Below are 21837 nucleotides of genomic sequence, written 5' to 3'. Positions count from 1 at the left end.
TATATTTGTGGTTTTCTGAGTCAAGATGCCACCAGCAGGGATCTTTATGTATGGCTTAGCACCCACTCCTCTATTTCTATTAGAATATGATACCACTGCATTATAAGAAGGGGGAATAGCCCCTAAAAGGATATAGTAGAGGGTAGGAGAAGACCAAAAAGTTCAATTTAACTGGAATAGAAAACACAGGAAGAATATTGTGAAATAAAGCTTGAAAGATTCATTGGGTCTAGTCTCAGGAGGGTCTCAAATGCCAGGCAAAGGAGCTTTTATGGGCAAGAGGGAGTAATTGAAAGTTTTTGAGCAGTAGATTGACATGCATATTAGGAAAGCACAATGGTAATTAGGAAGAATATTTTGGTATTTGTGTGAAGTATAAATTATAAAGGAGAGACTGGAGGTAGAAAGCCCAGTTTTGTTACAATGGTTGAGGAAAGAGGTGACACCATTACATTGTAAATATTTAGTAAATGTCTGTGGAATGGATAAACAAAGGAATGAGGGCAGAATGAGTGAAGAAGAAGGCATTATGGGGGAGAAGAGACTTGGAGCTCTTCCTTGGGGCAATGGTTGGATGTGAATAAGTGCAAGGGAAGGAAAAGAGAAGAAAGTGAGTAAACACCTGGAGGGTAGAAATTAGCACGGACATCTGTGGGATCGTAATTATACAATATTTCCAGGCATGCTCAGATATTTAATTAATGGGGTTAGCATTAACTGACAAGCCACCCCCTGGCACGTCAAAGTCTATACTTATTCTGATGAAGATTAAGATGAACAACATGCCAAAACATAAGGGAAGAGAGATGAGATGGCAGCTTCATCCTGCTTATACATATAAAAAGCCCAAGCTTATTTGGAAGGAACACAGGGATGTTAAATTACGGAATTTTTCAGACAGTCCTGCCTCCCAGCAAAGATAAACCATTTACTCTATAAAAATGACACTCTCACCGATCCATTTATGCAAGGGACATCATCATAATGAAGTGCCATCCCACTGGGGTGGGCATATCCATTGGAGGCACTGCCGAGATAGGGATTTGTAGAGATACCACGTCTGTTCATAAAGCTAAAAGAGAGAAAATTATGTTTAAAATATACAAAACAACCCATTTCCTCACTAAAAAAAAATCAATCCATCAAGGAGCATTTGTTATAACATAATTGCTCCCAAACATATTTATTACCGTACTTTTTTAAAAATAATCCTCTACAATATTTTAAATTCCCTGGGGACAAGGATCATGTCTTAAATATCTTCATGATTCCCTTAATGCCTAGTCCTCTGCATACAGAAGGTACTTAATAAAAGTTTACTGAATGAATAAACTGAATAAAGGAAAGAATAAATGTCTGATTATCATAATAATAATAATTGAATTTATATAGTGCTATAATGATTACAAAGTACTTTACATGCATTATCTTACTGGATCCTCACCTATGAATTAAGCAATAAAGGAATTATTAGCCCCATTTTATTGATTAGGAAATTAAGGCTCAGATCAGTTAAACGAGATAGGAAAGTGCCTGAGGCACTGTCAGACACAGGTTTCTCCTGACTGCCAAGTCTGTTTTTTTTTCCCAGAGCACCATCCTTCCTTATTTTTACTGAGCACCATGCTCTTGATTCTCTTCAGGGTGCTATGAAGGAAGCAACCTACAAAACATAGGGCCTGGAAATAAGACTAACACACATTAGAACTAACAAGATTCTAATTCTATTACAATCAGGAGGATCATATGTACTACAAATCACTACTACAAAAAGAAATACAAATCAAAACAAATCTGAGGTTTCTCATTACTCCTAGAAAGTTAGCCGAGATGACAAAAGATGAAATTGGTCAGTACTGGACCAGTCATGGAAAGATAGGCATACTAGTGCATTATTGATGGAGCTGTGAATTGGTCCAAGCATTCTGAAAACATGGAATTATACTAAAGAAGTGACTAAAAATATTCATACCTTTTGACCTAAAGACTTTATTACATATACCCCAAGGAGGTCAATGACAAAAAGGAAGGCCTCACATACATCAAAATTATTACAGCAACAGCATTTTTGTAATAGGCATTCAAGTCAGTTAATGAGCATTTATTAAGCACTTACTATGTACAAAGCACTGTGCTAGGCACTGGGGATAAAAAGAAAGGCAAAAACTCAGTTCTTGACCTCAAGGAATGCACAACTGATGGGGAGGATAACATGAAAATAATTATGTACAATCAAGATATGAACAAGATAAATTGAGGTCAATCTCAGAAGAAAGGTACTGGCAGTAGAAGGAATGGGGTGGGGGTGAGGAGGAGCTGAGAAAAGCTTCCTGTAGAAGGTGGGATTTGAATGGGGACTTGAAGGAAGCAAGGGAGTGGAGGAGAAGAGGGACAACATTCCAGGCCATTCATATAGAGCCTACTATGTGCCAGGCACCGTGCTTTTACAAATATTATCTCATTTGATCCTCACAACAACCCTACGAAGAAGGTGCTGTTATTATCCCCATTTTACAGTGGAGGAAACTGAGGGAAACAGAGGTTAAGTGACCTGCCAAGGGTCACACAGCTAGTAAGTGTCCAAGGCAACATTTGAACTCAACTGTTTCTGACTCCTAGTCCAGTGCTCTATCCACTGTGCCATCTAGCTACCACAAGAAAAGGAAGAGAGTTGGGCAATGGAGTGTTCACATTTAAAGAATAGAATAAAGGCAAATGTTGTTGGATCATAAAGTGCATGGAGAGGAATAAAGTATAAAAAGACTAGAAAAATGGGAAGGGGTGAGGTTGTGAAGGGCTTCCAATGTCAAACACAGTATTTTATACTCTCCCCTGGAGGTACTAAGGAATCACTGGAGTTGATTGAGTAGGAAGGGGTAACATGGTCAGACTTGGGCTTTAGGAGTGTCTTTGGAGCAGCTGAATGGCTCACAGACTGGAGTAGTGAGGCACTTGAGACTGCGAGCTCCAACCAGCAGGCTACTGCAAGGTCCATGCATGAGGAAAAGAGGGCTGCATTATGCTGGTGGCTGTGATTGGAGACAATGGGACATACGCAAAAGAGGTTGTGAAGGTAGGAAATGGCAAGGCTTGGCAATGATTTGGACAAATGTGAGAGAGGAATCATAAGGATGCTATATGAAGGTTGTGAGTTTGGGTGGCTGGGCAAATAGCAGTGTCTTCCATAGTAATAGGAAAGTTGGGAAGAAGGGATGGTTTGGGAGAAAAAGGTAAGTTGCTTTGGACTTGCTGAGTTTGAAGTGCCTATGGGACAACTAGTTTGGTTGGCATAAATAGTTTGACTCTTTGAAACACAAAGGGAGGGATTTGCTTTAATGAGGAAATGGCTACATAGAATAAGACACTATCTAGGATCAGAGTTGTCATAACTTGAAGTCTGATCATGAAACTTTTCTATTCAAAATCTTTAGTGGACCCCACTGCCTACTAAATAAAATACAAAATCCTGTTGTTTTCTCTTAAGAGCCTCTGCAATCTGGCTCTATCCTACCATTCCAGCATTATCTCTTCCTACTCTTTCCTGCATGAACTTTACGTTAGCACTAAAATGAACTGCTCCTCTAGCTGTCTCCAACCTTGGTCCTTTGTTCTAGCTGAATTCCACGCCTCCAATGACCCATCTCCCTATCTCGTGTCCGTCTGTTGAACTTTATCCCTCCAGTGGCCTGACTCCCTATGCTGTATCTACCTGCTGATATCCACCCTATCCTTCAATGCCTAACTCAGTGGTTACCTCCTCCAGGGAAGCTTTCCCTGACTCCTGCCTCATCTAGGTTGAAAGTATTCCTACTTGCTCACATTTCTCACCACACTTTGGTAGGGCCTCTTCTTGTGCACTTCTGGCCCAATTCTTCATATCATAAACATTTGGATCCTTACACTTTTCCCTATTAGATTGATTGTAGTCTCTTTGATAGGGGTACCTTTATGTCCTATGTCCTTAAATGCTTTTGTTTTTCTGGTACCAAGTACAAGATCTTGAAAACATCAGATGCTTGGTAAATGTCTGCTCAATGAAGGGATGACTGCAAGGGATGCTGTGAAAGGAGGTGGAGAGGGTACAAGCATTTATTAAGTGCCTACTACATGCCAGACACTTTACCTTAAGGTCTTTACTAATATTGTCTCATTTCATCTCATTTGGGGAAGAGGATTTCTACAGCACTGAGTAATAACTTGGACAAATAATCTCTAAGGTGCCTTTCAACTCAAAGATCCTATAATTATACTATATCAAATGAATTTTTAACCACCATTTGGAAATCTGAAATAGTTTCATTATTTAAGACCAGAATCATGCATATCTTTTTTTCTTATTGTAGTTCATAAAACTATCATAGGCTTTAGATTTTTAAATGGCTTAAAGATCCCGTCATGGAAACCCCTCTTTTTACATGTGGAAGAAACTGAGATCCAGGAATAGGAACTAACTTGCCTAAGGTACCTTTGGTAGTCAGGAGCAAAGCTAAAACAAGAGACAGTTCCTCTGACTCCAAATTTCATGTTCTTTTCCCTACACAACAATGTCTCTCAAGTTCATTATAGATAAAAATGTGAGGGCCTCATGGGAAGAGAACTACAGATGGCAAAATTGGAGAGAAATATAATAACTTAACAGCTAACATTTATATGGTGATTTAAGGTTTGTAAAGTGCTTTGGAAATATTATCTCAGTTTAAGTTCACCCTGAGAGGTAGATGTTATTATTACCTGCATTTTGAAGATGAGTCAACTGAATCAAACAGCGGTTTAGTGATTTGCCAGAGTCTGAGACTGGATTTGAATGCAGATCTTCTTGACTCTATATCCCCTGCTCTATCCTGCATCAATTCAACAAACATCTATTAAGCCCTTGCTATGTGCCAATTACTGTGCTGAGTAACTTCTAAAAATGGAAGATGGGGGTGGGGAGGTTAATACTTTTCTATTCTCTCCACTTTCACTCTAGGTCCTTATATTCTCTATCGTGCCGAGTTGTTTAAAAAAAGAAAAGGACAGAAAAAAAGAAATACAAAGAGATGCAAAGAGGGAGAATGAGGTCTTATATTAGACAAGCCATGAGAGGGAAAGTTCTGCAACAAAGATAGAAATGTAATTCCAGCCTTCAAGAACTGAGTAGAAATAGTATTTAAGGATTAAGATCAGCATTAGATTTGTAGGCTCCCTTTTTCAGCATCATCTGAAAAAAGAAATGAATTCAAAGAAAGGTTATGCCTCCCTCTACTGGAAAGAAAGTCATCTCACATGCATTTTCTTTTTCCTATCTTAAGTGTAACTGGAATGTTGGAGGTATTTGGATTTAAATTGCTCATTTTGGTACAAGACATTTCAAGGCTTCCAATATGCACTTCTCATTTGGCACGACTCAGTCCTTGAATGAATGAGAGGAAATTCTGTTGAACAAGAGACAGTGTTGCTTAATGAAACATGCAATGGACTTGGGGATCAGAGACTGGTGGTTCAGCTCTAGGCTTTACCACACAGTAGATGTGACCTTGGGCAAGCTAATTCTCTTCTCAGACACTCAGCTGCCGTATTGGACAGAGGGTTGGACTTGGGGGTCAAAAAAACTTCAAGTTCCAATCCTATCTCAGACATTTACTGGTTATGTGACCCTGAGCAAGACACCAAATCTCTATTCAACCTGAGTTTCCTTATCTGCAAAATAGGTATAATAATAGCACCAATTCATAAGGTTGTTGTGAGGATCAAGTTGAGATATCGTGAAGAGCACTTTGCAAATCTTAAAGCTCTATACAAATCTGGCCTAGGTCATCTGGACTGGGTCCCTTCTAGCTCTGACCCCCTGTGATTTTGAAATCTAGAGAAACCTAAAGGAAAAAGATATCAACTTTCTCTTTCAGCATCTTAGCTTATTTGAAAGTGGTGGCTAACCCAGACAAGGAATCTCCATGTGTATTCTCTGGGAAGTAATCATGAAATGCTGCATGTGGGACGTAACAGAATCATAAACTCTTACAAGGGGATGGGACCAGATGTCACCTCCTCCAACCTTTTCATTCTACAGATTGTAAAAGTGAATCACAAAAATGGGACGTGACTGGTGACGTATCCAAGGGCACTCACAGAGTTCAGATTAGAACCTAAAGCTCCCATACTATGCTTCCCACTACACTACACTACTGAGATGATCCAGTCAGACACTTCAAGTAGAAATAGACAGCATTTCAGCTGGCAGCCCCGAATGTTGGTAAACGATCGCAGTATTTGACGATCTAATATGGGAGAAGAAAAGAAAATATTGGCAGAATCCCAACATTCAAATGCCAAATGACAGATGGACTAATGATAAATGTTTCTCTGTCAATACCGACTACTTCTTCACCTTCTTTCTGCATGTGTCTTATTTATTATTTCATTACAACTTCCCCAACATGGTGATTGGGGGGGGAGGGAGGCTGGAGAATCCAGCTGGGTATGGTGGAGCCAAGAATTGGGGGAGAAGACTTTCAGAGCAACACTTCTGATATGTAGAAAAATCAATACTTCTCATGAAAAAAAAGTTCTCTGAAGATGTAAGTTTCAGTGGATTTTCTCATTATTAACATTCTTAAATATACTGCTTTGCCCAGGAGATAAGTCTTTATTATTATTAGTATCATCATCATCATCATCATCATCATCATCATCATCATCATCATCATCATCATTCACTGTCTTCTCCCTAAAATTTATTGTTGACATTTCCTCCATAATCAATAACATTTGATGGTACACATAGAACTCCATCATACCATCATTTTAATTAGTTCCTGGTTAGTATAGAAGGTAAAAAGGAAATTTTACTTCAGAGCTCTCCTATTCTGAAATTCCTCACCCAAATCTCTTCTTTTCTTAGGTGTTGGCAAGGATCAAGAATCTTTGCTAAAAGAGGAAATATTGAATGTCAGAGCTAGAGGAGACAGAATAGCACACAGAATGTTACAGGTGGAAGAGACTTAAGAAATGTAAGGTGCCAAAGTGGGTAGAGTTCTTGACTTGGATCAAGAAGACCTAAGTTCAACTCCTGCCCCAGACACTTGCTATGAGAACTTTGGTAAGTCACATAGCATCTCAGCCTCAGTTTCCTGATCTGTATACTTAGAATAATAATAGAACTGATCTAAAAGGGTTGCTGTGAGGATTGAATGAGAAAATGTATGGAAAACACTTTGCAAACTTTAAAGTGTTACATAAATGTTAGCTATTATAATTGGGGTTAGTAATATTAGCGTTCTTAATAATAATAATAATGACAACAATAATATGAAACATAGAACATCATTTTTAGAAGGAATCTTAGAATACAAAATGTTAGAAAAAATCTAAAAATTACCCAGACTGAAGCTCAGGGAGAGGCACCCTGGGAGACCGAGGGACAAACCAGTCCTAGAATCCAGCTGCCCACTGCTTATTCCATAATGTCATGCACATTCAGGATATTAAAAAGTCAAGAAATGTCAATTCAACTACATCACTCACTGCCCTTTGCTATAAGCACTTTAATACAGCACTGAAGATGCCCCTGGTCAAAAATTGGTATTTTTTTTCCTTTTCCTTTTCTTTAAAAAAAAAATTGAAAACTGGGTTTCACATTCCTTTTCTCTGATATGGGGCCTAGCTACATTTGGTTTGGATTAATATTCCATTTGTTTGTAAAGTGAAAGCCAAGTAATATTCTGGGGAGAATGTTTTTATTCAGTTATTCTCTTACATGTGGTTATCACTGTTTGCTGACTGAGGCACAAGATGATTGCGGACCTCAGGAAAGCTTTTTGCAGGCCTTGTGCTTCCAGATAAATGTAGTTAAACAACTCTAAACGCACTTTCTTGTGATTCAACCCAAGTGGTGTGAATCTGGCAAGTTTGGAATGATGGTCTTCACATTTTGTAAGCTGTGGCAGTTTTTCTTCTCATCAAAACAGCAACTACTCACTTTCTATTAATCCTTTGTTGTTTACCAGGCACTTCCTATGATGTAGGGAGGGTATTATTGATCCTTTTTTGCAGAGGAAGAAACTGAGGCTCAGAGGAGATTAAATAATTTGCCCCCAAATCCCATAGCTAGTTAGGAAATCTGGGACAAGAAATTGAGTGTCTTGTTTCTAAGCCCGGTATGCTTTTCAACAAACTTTTCTACTTCTATTGCTAATCTTAATTTGTAAAGAATCATTGAGCAATAGAATTGAAAGAACCTTTGCTTTTGTCAATTAGTCATGTCCAACTCTTTGTGACCCCATTTGGGGCTTTCTTGGCAGAAATATTGGATTGGTTTGCCATTTCCTTCTCCAGTTCATTTTACAGAGAGGAGACTGAGACAGAGTTGAGTGACTTGCCCAGGGTCACACAGCTAGTAAGTGTCTTGAGGTCAAATTTGAACTCAGGTCTTCCTGACTCCAGGCTGGCCAACACTCTAATCACTATACCACCTAGCTGCCCAAAAGCAGCCTTAACAATTATCTACTAGAATCATCTCATTTTGCAGACAAGGAAACTGACTTATTCAAGGTCAACTGAGGTTGGGATTAACTAAGGACTGGGAATCCCACTGGAATTTATTTAATTTTTGCACATCAGTAACAATAGGAAGGTCACAATACCAAAGTAAATTAATGTTATTATTTAATAATATCATAAACAAAATTGTAAGCACTTAATAAGGCTCTACTTATTCACATTGTTCACATAGAAAAGCATTAGAAAGAATGTCTCACTTATGCTTAGGAAAACCCCGAACTGGTACTGGGAATTTCCTGGTAAAGGGTTTTATTTTTGGTTTTGGTTTTTGTTTTTTTTAATGTCTGGGTCACTCAGTCAGCTCTGGTTCCAATTCTGGCTTGGCTATTCATTCCTACTCTGGCTTTGGGTAAGCTACCTTCTGTTTCTAGGCTTTAGTAGCCTCATCTGTAAAATGAGTGAGTTAGACCAGATGAGGTATTCTTAAACTGAGATCTATGGAAAAATTTCAGGTTTGTGACTTTGAATGAGAAAAATGTTTTGATAACTATTTCAATATAATTAGTTTCTTTTGTAATCCTACGTATTTTACTTTATGCATTTAAAATATTATTTTGAGAATGCATGAGGCTGGTAGTGCACTGGAAAGACACTGGACTTGGCATTGGGAAGACATAAATTCAAATCCGGCCTTAGAGACTTACTAGCTGTGTGACCCTGGGCAAGTCACTTAATCTCTGTCTGCCTCAGTTTCCTCATCTATAAAATGAGGATAACAATAGCATCTACCTTCCAGGGTTGTTATGAGAATAACATGATATAATATACATAAAATGTTTTGCAAACCTTAAAAGGATGTACATAAATGCTGGCGTTTATTAAAGGGTTCACAGGCTTCCCCGAACTTGCCAGAGTCCATGGTACAAAAACAAAATAAGGTAAGAACTTCTGAACTAGGTGATTACTAAAGTCCTTTCCAGCCCTGACCTACATTCTTAGGTTCCTTCTGGATACAACATTAATTTTCTAAGGGCCCTTCCAATGTTAACATTCCATGTTCTAAGGTCCCTTCCACCTCTAACACTTCTAAGCTTCTTTCCTTCTCTAACATTCTCTGTTCTAAGGTCCTTTTCAGCTCTAACATTTCAGGTTCTAAGGTCCCTTCCAGATCTAACATTCTCTGTTCTGAGGCCTCTTCTAAATGTAGCACTCAAGTTCTAAGGTCCCTTGCAGCGCTGATATTGTATTCTATATGCTAAAGTTCCTTGTAGTGCTAACATTCTAGGTATATGTTAGTTTAGTTGGTGAAAGATGGTAATGATGAGGCCTGGGTTGTGGTTTCACTTCCCCCTTAAGGCCAGTTAACTCTGTGTAAAGAAAAACCATTTCCCAACTACAGATTTCACTGGTCAAGTTTTCAGCAAGTACTTAATTGCCTAATGCTAGCCAAGATGAAGGGGGGGCTGCTCCAACTCTCCCCAAGCTCTCCTCACTTTTTTAAAGATGGAATGGGTGGGGTACATATTAAATAGGGTAAGGCAACTCACAAATGGTTTGAATTGATTTTCTTTATATTCTGAAAAATTCTCTTTCTCAGATACAGACTTGGTGAGTTTACAACCAGCTATTAATACAATCTATTGTCATTTGCTGATTACATGATTCCACAACTTCACATCTGTTTCCTCCATTCACCCGCCTCTCTGAAGCACCACTAACTCCTGCCTCTTGGGAGGAGATAAATACAAGACAAAAGCCAAAGGGAGATTTGATAGCCCATGGAATCACAGAATATTAGTACTGGCCCTCAGGGATTATCATGACTTTCCAACTAAGGAAAATGAGGCCTGAGAGGGAAGGAGAATTACATAGAATACATAGTAAAAAGTATATGGCAGAACTGAGCCTAGACCAGAGTATCTTAAATTCAACCTGTCCTAAGCTGAATTCATTATGTTTCTCCTGAAACATTTCTCTCTTCCTAAATTTGTTATTATTGTCAAAGGCAGTACCATTCTCCACCCTCTACTCCATCCCCCACCCCACCCCATCATCCAGGCAATAACCTTGGTGTCATTCATAACTCTTCATTATCTCTCACCTACTATATCCAATCAGTGGTCAAGCCCCCTCATCCTTGGACACTGTCACAACCCTGGTGCAGGACCTCATGCATTACCTCACCCCTAGACTACTGCAAGAGCTTGCTGAATGGTCTCCCTGACCCAAGGTCCTCTCCAACCATCTCCATCTCTCTCTTTCTCTCTCTCTCTCTCTCTCCCCTCCCTCTCTTTCTGTCTCTGTCTCTATGTCTCTGCCCCCCATCGCTGTCTCTCTCTGTCTTCCTCCCTTCTCTCTCTCTCTCTCTCTCTCTCTCTCTCTATCTCTCTAATACACACACTATTCAATCACCTCTTTTGTTGTTCTTCAGTCATTTCTCACTCTTTGTGAGCCCATTTGGGGTTTTCTTGACAGAGATACTGGAGTGATTTGCCATTTCCCTCTCCAGCTTATTTTACAGATGAGGAAATTGAGGCAAATGGGGTTAAGTGACTTGCCCAGGGTTACTCGACTAGCACATGTTGGAGGCTGGATTTGAACTTAAGGAAGAGGAGTCTTCCTGACTCCAGGCCCCGGACTCTACCCACTGCGCCATCTAGCTGCCCTCCAAGTCTAGTGGCTTCCTATTTTCTCAAGGATCAAATAAAAAATCCTGCTTGGCTTTTAGAGTCGTTCATAACCAGGCCCCTTCACACCCTTCACACCTTTACAGTCTTCCTGTACCTTGATCTCCTCCATGTACTATAAGATCCAGTGACACTAGCCTCCTTGCTATTCCTTGTACAACACACTCCATCTCCCAACTCTATGTTTCCATTAGGTAGACATCCCTTCCCTGGGATTTTCTAGCTCCTCATCTCTGCCATCCAACTTCCCTGGTTTCCTTCAAGATTCAGGATTTAAAAGAGAATCCTACTTTCTATAGGAAGCCTTCTGATGTCCTTCATTCTAGAGCCTTCCCTCTGTTGATTCAATTTATCCTTTATTTGGATTGTTTGAACATAGTTGTTGGCATGTTATTTACCTCATTAGACTATGAGTTCCTTGAGAGCAGGTACCATCTTTTGCCTTTCTTTGTATCTCCAGCACTTGACACTCTGCCTGGCTAATAGAAGGCACTTAATAAACACTTATTGGCTTGACTTGACTACTTTAGCTATGCCACACTGCAGGGTCTACACAAAAAAGTACTCAGAGCATGAGGATTCCACCTTTAGTATGATGGAAAATAGCATGAGATTAAAAAAAAAGAGGAAGAAGAAAAAAAAAAAGCAAAGGGCCAAAGAGTCTGAAGACGTACCTCAGTTTAAATCCCAATTCTGCTACGTACTAGTTGTATCTCTTAGTCCTAACTTTTACATCTGTAAAATGTGCCTAATCATACCACCTCTTAGGGTTATTGTGAGAATCACATAGCATAACATTTGTAACGTGCTCCAGAAATGCTGTTTTATTGCTATTTGACTTAAAAGAAGATACTTAATCCTTTCTGAGCTACAATTTCCTCATCTGTAAAATCAGGATGTTGCTATTCAAACTACCTACCTCATAGGGTTATGACAGTGAGTAAAAAAAGCATTTGGTAACCTGTACAGAACAAGATAAATATGAGCAGTTGTTATTCCTAATTCCTCTTTCCTTTCTATATGTCTCTTCCTCTGGCTACTCCCCCTTGTTTTCTTTTCATCATTTCCAGACTTTGAAGCATCTTTATAGCTATTTTGTCAAAGAAATGTTCCTGGGTGCAAAGATTCAAAAGAAATTTTTTTTAGCAACCTCACATATAAATTCAATAAACGCATTCAATAAAGGCACTAAAAATTCAGGCTTTATCTCAACAAGAGTCAGAGTCAGCTTCATCAAACTACTTGTCTAGTAGAAAAGGCAGGCAGGATTGAAATGCCAAAAATAGTTTAATAAAATCGGGACTAATATGGTCTACGATTGCCCATCTTTAGCTTTCTCTGTAGCAGCACACTCTGAAAAGGAGCAAAGGTTGATAAGGTTCCTGCAAACCAAAATTAATAATAGAATCATCTGGTTGGATGGGAGCACAGAGATCATCGAATGCCAATAGTTTTTGAAGCCTCTGCCATCTTGGTCACTTTTCTCTGGACACCACTCTAACTTGTTCAGCTCTTTCCCAAATTTCGGTACTTAGGATGGGACACAAATTCTCCAAAGACACATATTTTGAGGGCGAAGGTAGATGGAATATATATTAAGTACATTAAAATAAACCTACAGATGTTTTGAACTACTTTTTTTCCTGTTTAAGAGACAACTCTAGTTTAAACAAATAACTGAAAATTACTTAGTTTCAGGAGCCTGAGAATATTTAACTCACTGATAGGCATCTTACCAGAACGTCTGTTTAGCTGTTTGTATGACATTTGCAGTCATCTCTACATCGATATAATCATAATGTAGCGCTCCAGGGTCAGTGGATGACCCTGTTTCAGCCAGTAAGATCCCAATCCATCGTCCCATGTCTTCAGAGGATGAAGCCTGTTGAGGAAGAGGCGAAGAACACATATCAATTTGACTCCAAGATCATCTGAACATTTCTCTTCTACAATGTGATCCTACAAAACACAACTCTTGTGAATACTGGGATTACAATCAATGATGAAGCAATAAATATCAATAAGCACCTACTATGGGCTAGACTCTGTGTGTGGACATTGTTGATTGAGAGAACTGTCTTTCGAAGTGTGCTGGCATTTTTCATTAGGAATTTGCTGATAGAGCATGCTGAAGCAAAGAAAATGGAGTATGGTGGGGAAGGGAATAAGCATTTATATAGCAATTACTAAGGGTCAGTACTGTGCTGAATATTTTATATTAATATCTCCTTTGATCCTCATAACAACCTTGGGAAGTAGGTGCTATTATTATCCCCATTTCGGAGCTGATGAACTTGAGACTGGCAGAGGTTAGGTGACTTGTCCAGGATTATACTAGTCAGTGTCTGAGGCTAGATTTGAATTCCCCATATTCCTGATGCTGGGTCCAGTCCTCTGTCTACTGCACCATCTAACTGCCTTGAGGATAATGAACAGAATAGAGATGTTCTACAGCCGGGTCTTCATTTGTGATACTTTGATGGATCATTTGATATCACTGGGATCAGTACTTTCTCCCTTGGCACAGATCACAACTCACCTGTGCCTTCTTACCCTGTGTGATCTTTGTTGCATTTTTCCATAAATCCTCCATACAGGATCCACCTAATGCAATGAAAGCCTTTCTCAATTGTTTTTGGCATCCTAAGGGTAGCACTGCAGCATTCAAGCTATCTATCCATTATTCTCCACTCTCACTACAGGACTGGTCCTCCTCCTTTTCTCTTTGAGTGTCTATCTATCTGTCATCATTAATAAATCTTTTGTAAAAATAAATGACAGCCCACTGACACCTGCCATGCATTGCCCTTTAGGTCCCTGACCTAAAATTTACCATAAAGCACCACAGATAGAATATGAGCTGTGTGATTACAGATAAGTCATTTAACCTTTTTGAGCCTCATTGCCCCCATTTGTAAAATGAGGGTAACAGTACTTTGCTGTCTCTCTTATAAGGTTCTCATGAGGAATGGATCCTATCAACCTTGAAGTGCTATAAGAAGGTGTGAATCACCACTATTACCAATAACCAAAACCTAATTCATACCACAAATATCCCTACAAACAACATAATTATTCAGGTTTCAGCAAAGTACTCAGGTGTGCCTGTAAAAGCAATGTGAAAAGTACCCATTTATCTTGGGTAATGTTTGAAGCAATTTTCTTTAGACCCCATTGGTTTTTCTTGATCTCTGGTTCCATATCCACTTGGGAATAAGTTTTAACTTTCATATTGAATCATCATGGAAAGAACCATGGACTAGCATGGATCTGAGTCCCAACTCTGCCATTTACAGATTGGATCATCCTGGGGGCATCACTGAAAGAAACTGGGTCTCAGTTTCTTTCTCTGTCAAATAAGGAAAATAATTCCTTCCCTATCTCCTTAATGGGGTAGTTGTGAGGATCAAAAGTAAAGACAGAGTTGGAACAGAGCCTGGGGTGGAGATGAGACCAAGGCCTTACTGCAACAAGACAGACCAGCAAGCATGAGCAGCTGGACTGGCAGCTGCCATGATACCTGATACTCAACATCTGGTGATATTAATGCTGATGAGATCCTTGGCCCGTTCCCCCCCTTATTGTTTCCACAGCTAGTCCCAGACAGGCCCCTACAAATGCTCCTAGCAACAGTAGTTCACACATAGTTCTTATTCTACTACAAAAAAAGCAGGCTGTCACTTAAATTACTAAAAAATGTCATGATTTGGCCATCAGGTGGAAGGCACTACACTCAAGCCGCCAGCCATTTCAGTGTCTATGTATCCAGTCTCCTGTATCAACTTCCCAAAAGCTTTCATATTCACAGTGCTCACTAGAGACCATGAAGTCTGGTAACTTTCCCACAATCCCCCTTCCACAGAGCAGTTGGGAAATTGAGATAATACAGGGCTTTGGGGAAGAGCAAGCAGGTCTACTGGATATACTTGACAAAATCAATTGTTTAATGGCCCAAGTATAGGGCTACTTATCTGATAAGTCAAAAAAATATTAAGTGCCTACAGCAGGCACAGTACTAAGTGATGGGGATACAAAAAAAAAGCAAAAGACAGTCCCTGCTCTCATGAAGCTCTCAGTCTATTGGAGGAGATATAGATAACACGAAGACAACTATGAAGAAACAAGACATATGCAAGATAAATTGGAGCTAACCAACAGAAGGAAGCCACTTGCATTAAGATGGATTGAGAAAGGCTTCCTGTAAGAGATGAAATTTTAGCCTGAATCTGAAAGAAGCCAGGGAAAGCAGGAGGCAGAGATGAGGAGTTGATTTGGTGGCCAACTTATAAACTACACTCACCTGCTGGTTATTAATCAAGAGCCCATTTTTCTATAGGCTAGCAGAAGGTGGACTAGAAACGGGTGTGGTTATTGTTATTGGAGCACCACAAGTGGCACCTGGGACACCTACTAAGTATAAAGGCACTCCACACTTCTACCATGTTAATATTGGATAAATAGCTCAAATTTTGTGCCCTAAACTCTTACCCAGGAGGGCAAAATTTCTCAGTAATTATTAATAGAATCTATTAAAATAAAAATTATTACTACTCTCTATACAAATCCTCTGCTCCAGCTAGATGTCTACTGAAGAAATCTTATATACTCCTGACTCCTGTCTTTATCCACATTATTCCACTCCCTGCCTATAATGCCTTCCTCTTTCCTTGCCTACTTAATGAAGATGATGATGATGATGATGATGACATTGGTGATAGCCAACATTAAAATTTATTACAAAGTGCTTTACACAAGTTAGCTCATTTGATCCTCCCATCAATCATCATTACCATTACCAATATTAATAATAAGCATCCATCCATTCATAAGTGATAACACTCATTAGGGACCTTAGGAGTTTATCAATGATATAACAAAATGAGAGAATACAACATTTAAAATTTAAAATGTAGTGAAATGACACTCAAGAGCATGTAACAATTTTTATAGCACTTTATGGTTCTAGCATCCTTGACATATATGATCTCATTTGATTCTCATCCTAATCTCCCGAGTTACCATATGACTAAAGGGGTGAATAAGACCAACTACCATGAGTAATGTCTTGGTGGAAACCATTGAAATTGTGGGCTACAGAGCCTGCCATGGGATGAAATGAGGGGAAAAGAGTAGGGGTTTGCAACATCCCTTAATTCTTTCATTCATCAAATGATCATTGGACACCACAAGATGCTGGACAGCTTTAATTGTTTAGAAGGTTTTCCTAATATGGAGCTAAAACCCTGTTCCATATAACTTGCATCCACTGGTCCTAAAGGTCTCTGGGTCCCATTGGCACTATATTGAACAAATCTACTCTCTTCTATATGAGAGCTTTTCAGATACTTAGAAACCAGTATCATGGTCCTCTAAGCCCTCTCTTTTCCAGTCTAAATATAGGTAACAATCAGACAACATACATTTATTAAGCACTTAATATGTACCAGGCACTGTGCTAAGCACTGGAAATAATAATTGAGGCTATAAAAGAATGATGGTCCCTGCCCTAAAAGAGATTACATTCTAATGGGAGAAGACAATATGAAGAAGGAAGCTGAAAACAGGGGGCAGGACAGAAAGGAATCCATGCAGGAGTATGGTATTGAAATCTGGAAAATCAGAAGCACAGCCAGGAGAGGAATGGAGGTTGGCCAATATGACCCATGCCCAAAATGTGTCCAGTTGCCTCAACTATTCACATGGATTTATATAGCAGAAAGGGCACTCCAAAGTATTTGAAGCCAGATGGCTTGGGTTCAATCCTCTCAAAGCTGTTGACTTCCTTTGTGACCTGGACCTGTTTTCTCTTTTGCAAAATTAGGCAGTTCAACTAGATGCTCTCCATGGTTGCTTCTAGTTTTCAACTCTGATCTAGCCTATGACTTTTTCCTGACTGCCCAATCTAGACATGTTTTATTTCATTAATGTCCCTCTAGAAACACTTTGCCTAAATTTTAAAAGATTGTACTTCCATGTACCCCAGCATGCTAAAAACAGGTCTATTTCACCCTCTAAAAGAAATAAATTTTAAAATCAGTAACATGGTCCTGTAAATACATCCTATGATTTTTTTTTATAAAACAGATGAAACTGGAAATGTATGCACCAATCCTTGGCACATCTGGAGACATAAGGAGTGGGCACTGCTGCCTCAAAAATCTAGGCTTAGAAGGGGGTAAAGGGAGGGCAAGAGGCCATCTCCACAGGAAGCTACCCACACCCACTGTGTGGGCTGACAGGATTGAGCAATGTTCCATGAAAGCCATTACCACAAGGCTCAGGGCCAACTAGGCCACCAAAGCAGTGGATGACACTTGAGTGAACTTGTAAATCTGCATGTAAGGCCTACAACAGCAGCCCCACTCGTAGGCTCATCAAAGATGAGCTGTATTGGAGTTAACAGAGAGACTTCTGATGGCATATTAAAAATCAGACTTACAGAGATGAAATAAACCATAAGTCATGTTGTCCAATTTTTCCTCAATACATGAATCCTCTACAACAGTGGTATCAAACTCAAATAGAGTCAGGGGCCATTGATCCATACTTTAGGATCTTATTGACTTAGTTTTAAAATATAATGTTACCTGTGTTTTGTTGTATTTTTAAATTATTTTATTAAATACTTCCCATTTACATTTTAATCTGATTCAGGCTGTACTTAAGAGTATTGCCAGCCACATGTGGCCTGCAGGTCAGTGTATGTGATACCTCTACTCTACAGTATTCCCTTCAGGGGGTTGGTCATCCAGGGTCTGCTTGAACACCTCTATTCATGGGGTACTCGCTACCTCCTCTGGCAGCTCATGTCATTGCTAAACAGATTTAATTGTAAGGATATTTCCCCTAATAATTCAATACCAAAAGGATCTGCAATTTCACTGCCATCATCAAAGAAATTGTGACCCCTATATAACTTAAAATATGGTCTTCAAGAGTTGATAACTGTTGAAAAATTCACCAACTTGTGGTCAGTCTGATCAGATGAGCCTCTCTGAATTTATTCATCTCAGACAACAAACACATACTTTGTCATTAAGCATTTGGCAGGACCTGGCAGATTCTGAATCACCTCCACAATAATGCATCAGATTAGGAATGTAGTGAAGGATTATCTGAATACTGTTCTAAATACCAGCTGGCCCTCCTGTGAAGACATTTACAAGATATAAATACATTCCTATTAAATTTCATCATGAAGTTTTAAAAGATGAAATTTAATAAAGTGCCCTACATAAGGGTTAAAAAAAATTAACCACAAAAGTATAGGACAGGGCAGATAGGGCTAAAAAGCAGTTCATGTAGAAATACAAAGAAAACAGCTCATGTAAAAAAAAAAGACTCAGGGGTTTTAGTGCCCGTAGGCTGAATGTGAACGAAGGCATGATGAGCACTGCTAAAAATAAACAAGACTGTAATCTTGGGCTGCAAAAACAAAGGTTTACATGATGTCCAAATTCTGGTGCTGTCCTTGACCCTTGATCAGAACCCACCTGGAATATTGTATTCTGCTCTGGGCTTCCTAAAAAGCTAAGGTGTATACTAGGGAAGGGATCAAGATAGTAAGAAGACTGGGAATCATACAAAATAAGTAAAATAAGTGAGATATTTGAGCTGAAGAAGAAAAGCCTTAGGAGGGCCATGAGCGTTATCTTCAAATATATGAAGGCCAGGAAGAGATTTGAAACTTGTCTTTTTCTTCTATAGCTGAGCAAAATAAGGCTAAAGGTGGAAATTACCAACAAGAAGAGACAGATTTCACCCACAAATGAGGAAGCACTTTAGAACCATGAGAGGTATCTCAAGAGGGAATGGAAATGGTTGACCAGTCAACTCATCAGAAATATCTTGGAATCTCTCATGTTTCTGAGAAGCATTCCAAATTTGGGACTCCTTGATTTTTCTAGGAACAAATAACCAAAAAAGAAAGAGGGTCATTCTAGACTTTTTTAATGTATGAAAGAGTTAATTTAAGAAGGAGCTTCAGAAGGAGGCAGATATAAGCAAGGCAGCTTCAAAACTATTACATTGAATTTACTACATTCTTAAAAAAAATGCTTTCTTTATCCAATAAAGATTCATGGTTTCACAAATGATTCACTTTTTCAGTGGCCCCAAATACCACCTCCCACTCACCCAGATGGAGACAGCCTAGGTCTCTAAGCCCAAAAACTCCAGGAATAGCATTGCCCTCTCCCCAAACCCCCAGACCACCAGCCCTGCTTCCGGCCCAGCCCCACAGCCATGATCCAGGGAATCAATCTTTGTAGAGGGTTGATTCTGCCAACAACTGCCTCTGCAAACCTTCAGTCCCTGCCTCAGTAGCCACAGCTACTAAAGACACACAAAAAAGAAAGTTCTTATCCCTCAAATCCTTAGAAATGTCAAATGGTTTGACGTCAGAAATTGTTATGGTTTTAGCAGTGAATTAGCATCTGCATTACCATTACAAGGACCATGGGGTCTTTCCTTCTCCTTCTGCCCTCCAGCTGCTCCTTCCTATATGTGTTATCTCGCCTACTAGAACGTAAGCAGGGACTGTCTTGCTTATCTATTTGTACTGCCACTCCTTAGCACAGCACTTTGCATACGGTAAGTGCTTGATAAATGCTTTTCTGTTCATTTGTTCCCATGTGTCAAGTGTAAAATAACCTCCCCAAATATAACATTTTTTAAATAATAAAAATATTTTTAAGTACTCAAGAGGCTATTACCAGCACGATTTAGATCTGGAGAAGCATTGTAGCATAGGGGATACAGTCCTGTTCTCAGAGTCAGGAAGAACTCAGACTCTGACACATATTGGCTGTGAAACCCTAGGCTACAAGTTCAGTGCCCAAACAATTCTCTAGTATTATAAATTACAGAGCACTTGCAAATCTCTATCAGTAGAGGGAGTTCCTTCATCAGAAATTCCCTACGCCAATAAAATGACAATAAAATGAGGAGGGGGGCGGGCAATGATGAGGTTTCAGGTGTTATACTTGATCACCTCAGTTTTCTCACCTGTAAAATGCAGGGGTTGGGCCTGATAATCTCCAACGTCCCTTAAAGAGGCATAAAGAAGTCTGCCCACAATATTCCCTGTCCAGCCCATACTAGATTAAAATGCAACTGGGGAAATATTTAAAATAAAATAAAACAAAATGAAACACAGATAATATTAATTTGTGGTTTTCCAAGTCAATACGCATCTCACGGGGCTTTTTACTTGCTTCTAGCACCATCACCTTTGAACTCTAAATTTGTGATCAATGTGGTTATCTCATTTCTCTGTTTTGCAGGCAAAATTCAAGCATCCTGCCTATAAAACTTAATTCAACACTTCAGGGATCTGTGATTTCATTGGTTAAATTATTGCTTCAACCGAGGCAAATTGCAGTCTTTCTCCTTTAGCAGACACAGTCTTTCAAAGATTGTGGCCAAAAGCTTCAACACTCATGCCTATGAATGACTTGTCATTAGTTTTGTATAATCAAGCAAAGTGTGTCCTCTGATAAAAAAAAGAGACAGTCTATCCCAGGGGTGGGGAATCTGTGACCTCAAGGCCACATGTGACCTTCTAGGTCCTCAAGTGTGGCCCTTTGACTGAATCTGAGGACCCAGAGGGTCACGTGTGCCTTCAAGGCCGCAGATTCCCCAACCCTGGTCTATCCATTAGACTCTAAGCTCTTTGAGGGCAGGGACTACGTTTTGCCTTTTCTTGTATCCCCAGCTCTTAGCACAGGTGCCTGGCACATAGTAGGTGTTTAGTAAATGTTTACTATCATTGGTACTGTAATCAAAGCATTAATATTATTATGATCCCCATTATACAGGTAAGGAAACTGACACCCAGGGAAAAGTGACTTATCCAGGGTCAGAGAGTTTGGAAGTATCAGAGCTAGGACCCAAACCCAGGTCTCCTAGCTCCAAGTCCAGGGTGCTTGCTTCTACCACCACTGGGGAAGTTTTAAGAGTAGACATTACAAAATACCAGTCTAGCCTTTGCATAGAGAATAGCTCTGGGTGGGAGGGAGTTTTTGGCTTTGATTGCTTTTTATCATTGGGAAAAAATAGAACTGGTTCAAAAAAGCCTGCTTACGCTGGTGCTGAGGATCTCTGACAAAAACACTTGCTTTTAACCACTGGAGATATTGATCAAATTTTAAACTCTTGCCATCACTCAAGATGCTGATCAACCACTTAGGACTGGAGAAGCATATCCATTCATCTGAGCGTTCTGAGACTGGACCTTTATTTCTAGAAGGTGGTTATAAAAATGCCACTTTTCAAGGACTTGTTACATCCTAAAGAAATTGCCATATAAAATTGCATGGTGCAAGGAAAATCATAAAACTGGTATTTATCTAAAACAACGCTAAATGGCAATCTAGATTTTTTTTTAAAACTCTTCAGTTTACTTATGAGTTTAGTGACTATTCCTTTTACAATTTGCCTATCTCCCCAGATCAAAGTCTTGGGGTGATGTTCACCAGTCTCCCTCACTGCCCTGTGCCACCCCCTGTTGCCTTCCATGCAGTCTACTACCAATACCTGTTCCCTTTACCCAAACAACCTTTCTGAGATCTGCTGCCTTCAAAGTTCTCAACTGGTTTTTGACTTTGCTCTCATCTGGGTTAGTATAGCCTCAAAATCCTGGGCTCAGGTTCAGGCTCATTTTACAGATTAG

At 39.5% G+C, this 21837-nt stretch overlaps 1 protein-coding gene across 4 annotated transcripts in view; it reads right to left on the bottom strand.

The window, feature by feature from the left end:
• Positions 1 to 21837, bottom strand: part of AFAP1 (actin filament associated protein 1) — a 243348-nt gene that overhangs the window by 32456 nt on the left and 189055 nt on the right. For all 4 annotated transcript variants that reach the window (XM_027836596.1, XM_027836598.1, XM_027836599.1 and 1 more), the window contains exons 11-12: positions 12902 to 13047; positions 955 to 1072 (exon numbers count right to left, since the gene is read on the bottom strand). In XM_027836596.1, coding sequence (XP_027692397.1) covers positions 955 to 1072; positions 12902 to 13047 — 264 coding nt within the window. The remainder of the gene's footprint in view (positions 1 to 954; positions 1073 to 12901; positions 13048 to 21837) is intronic.

Source organism: Vombatus ursinus, unplaced genomic scaffold, assembly GCF_900497805.2.
Source record: "Vombatus ursinus unplaced genomic scaffold, bare-nosed wombat genome assembly UNPS02014818.1, whole genome shotgun sequence".
Taxonomy (NCBI): domain Eukaryota; kingdom Metazoa; phylum Chordata; class Mammalia; order Diprotodontia; family Vombatidae; genus Vombatus; species Vombatus ursinus.
This window is presented reverse-complemented; position numbering and strand designations above follow the sequence as displayed.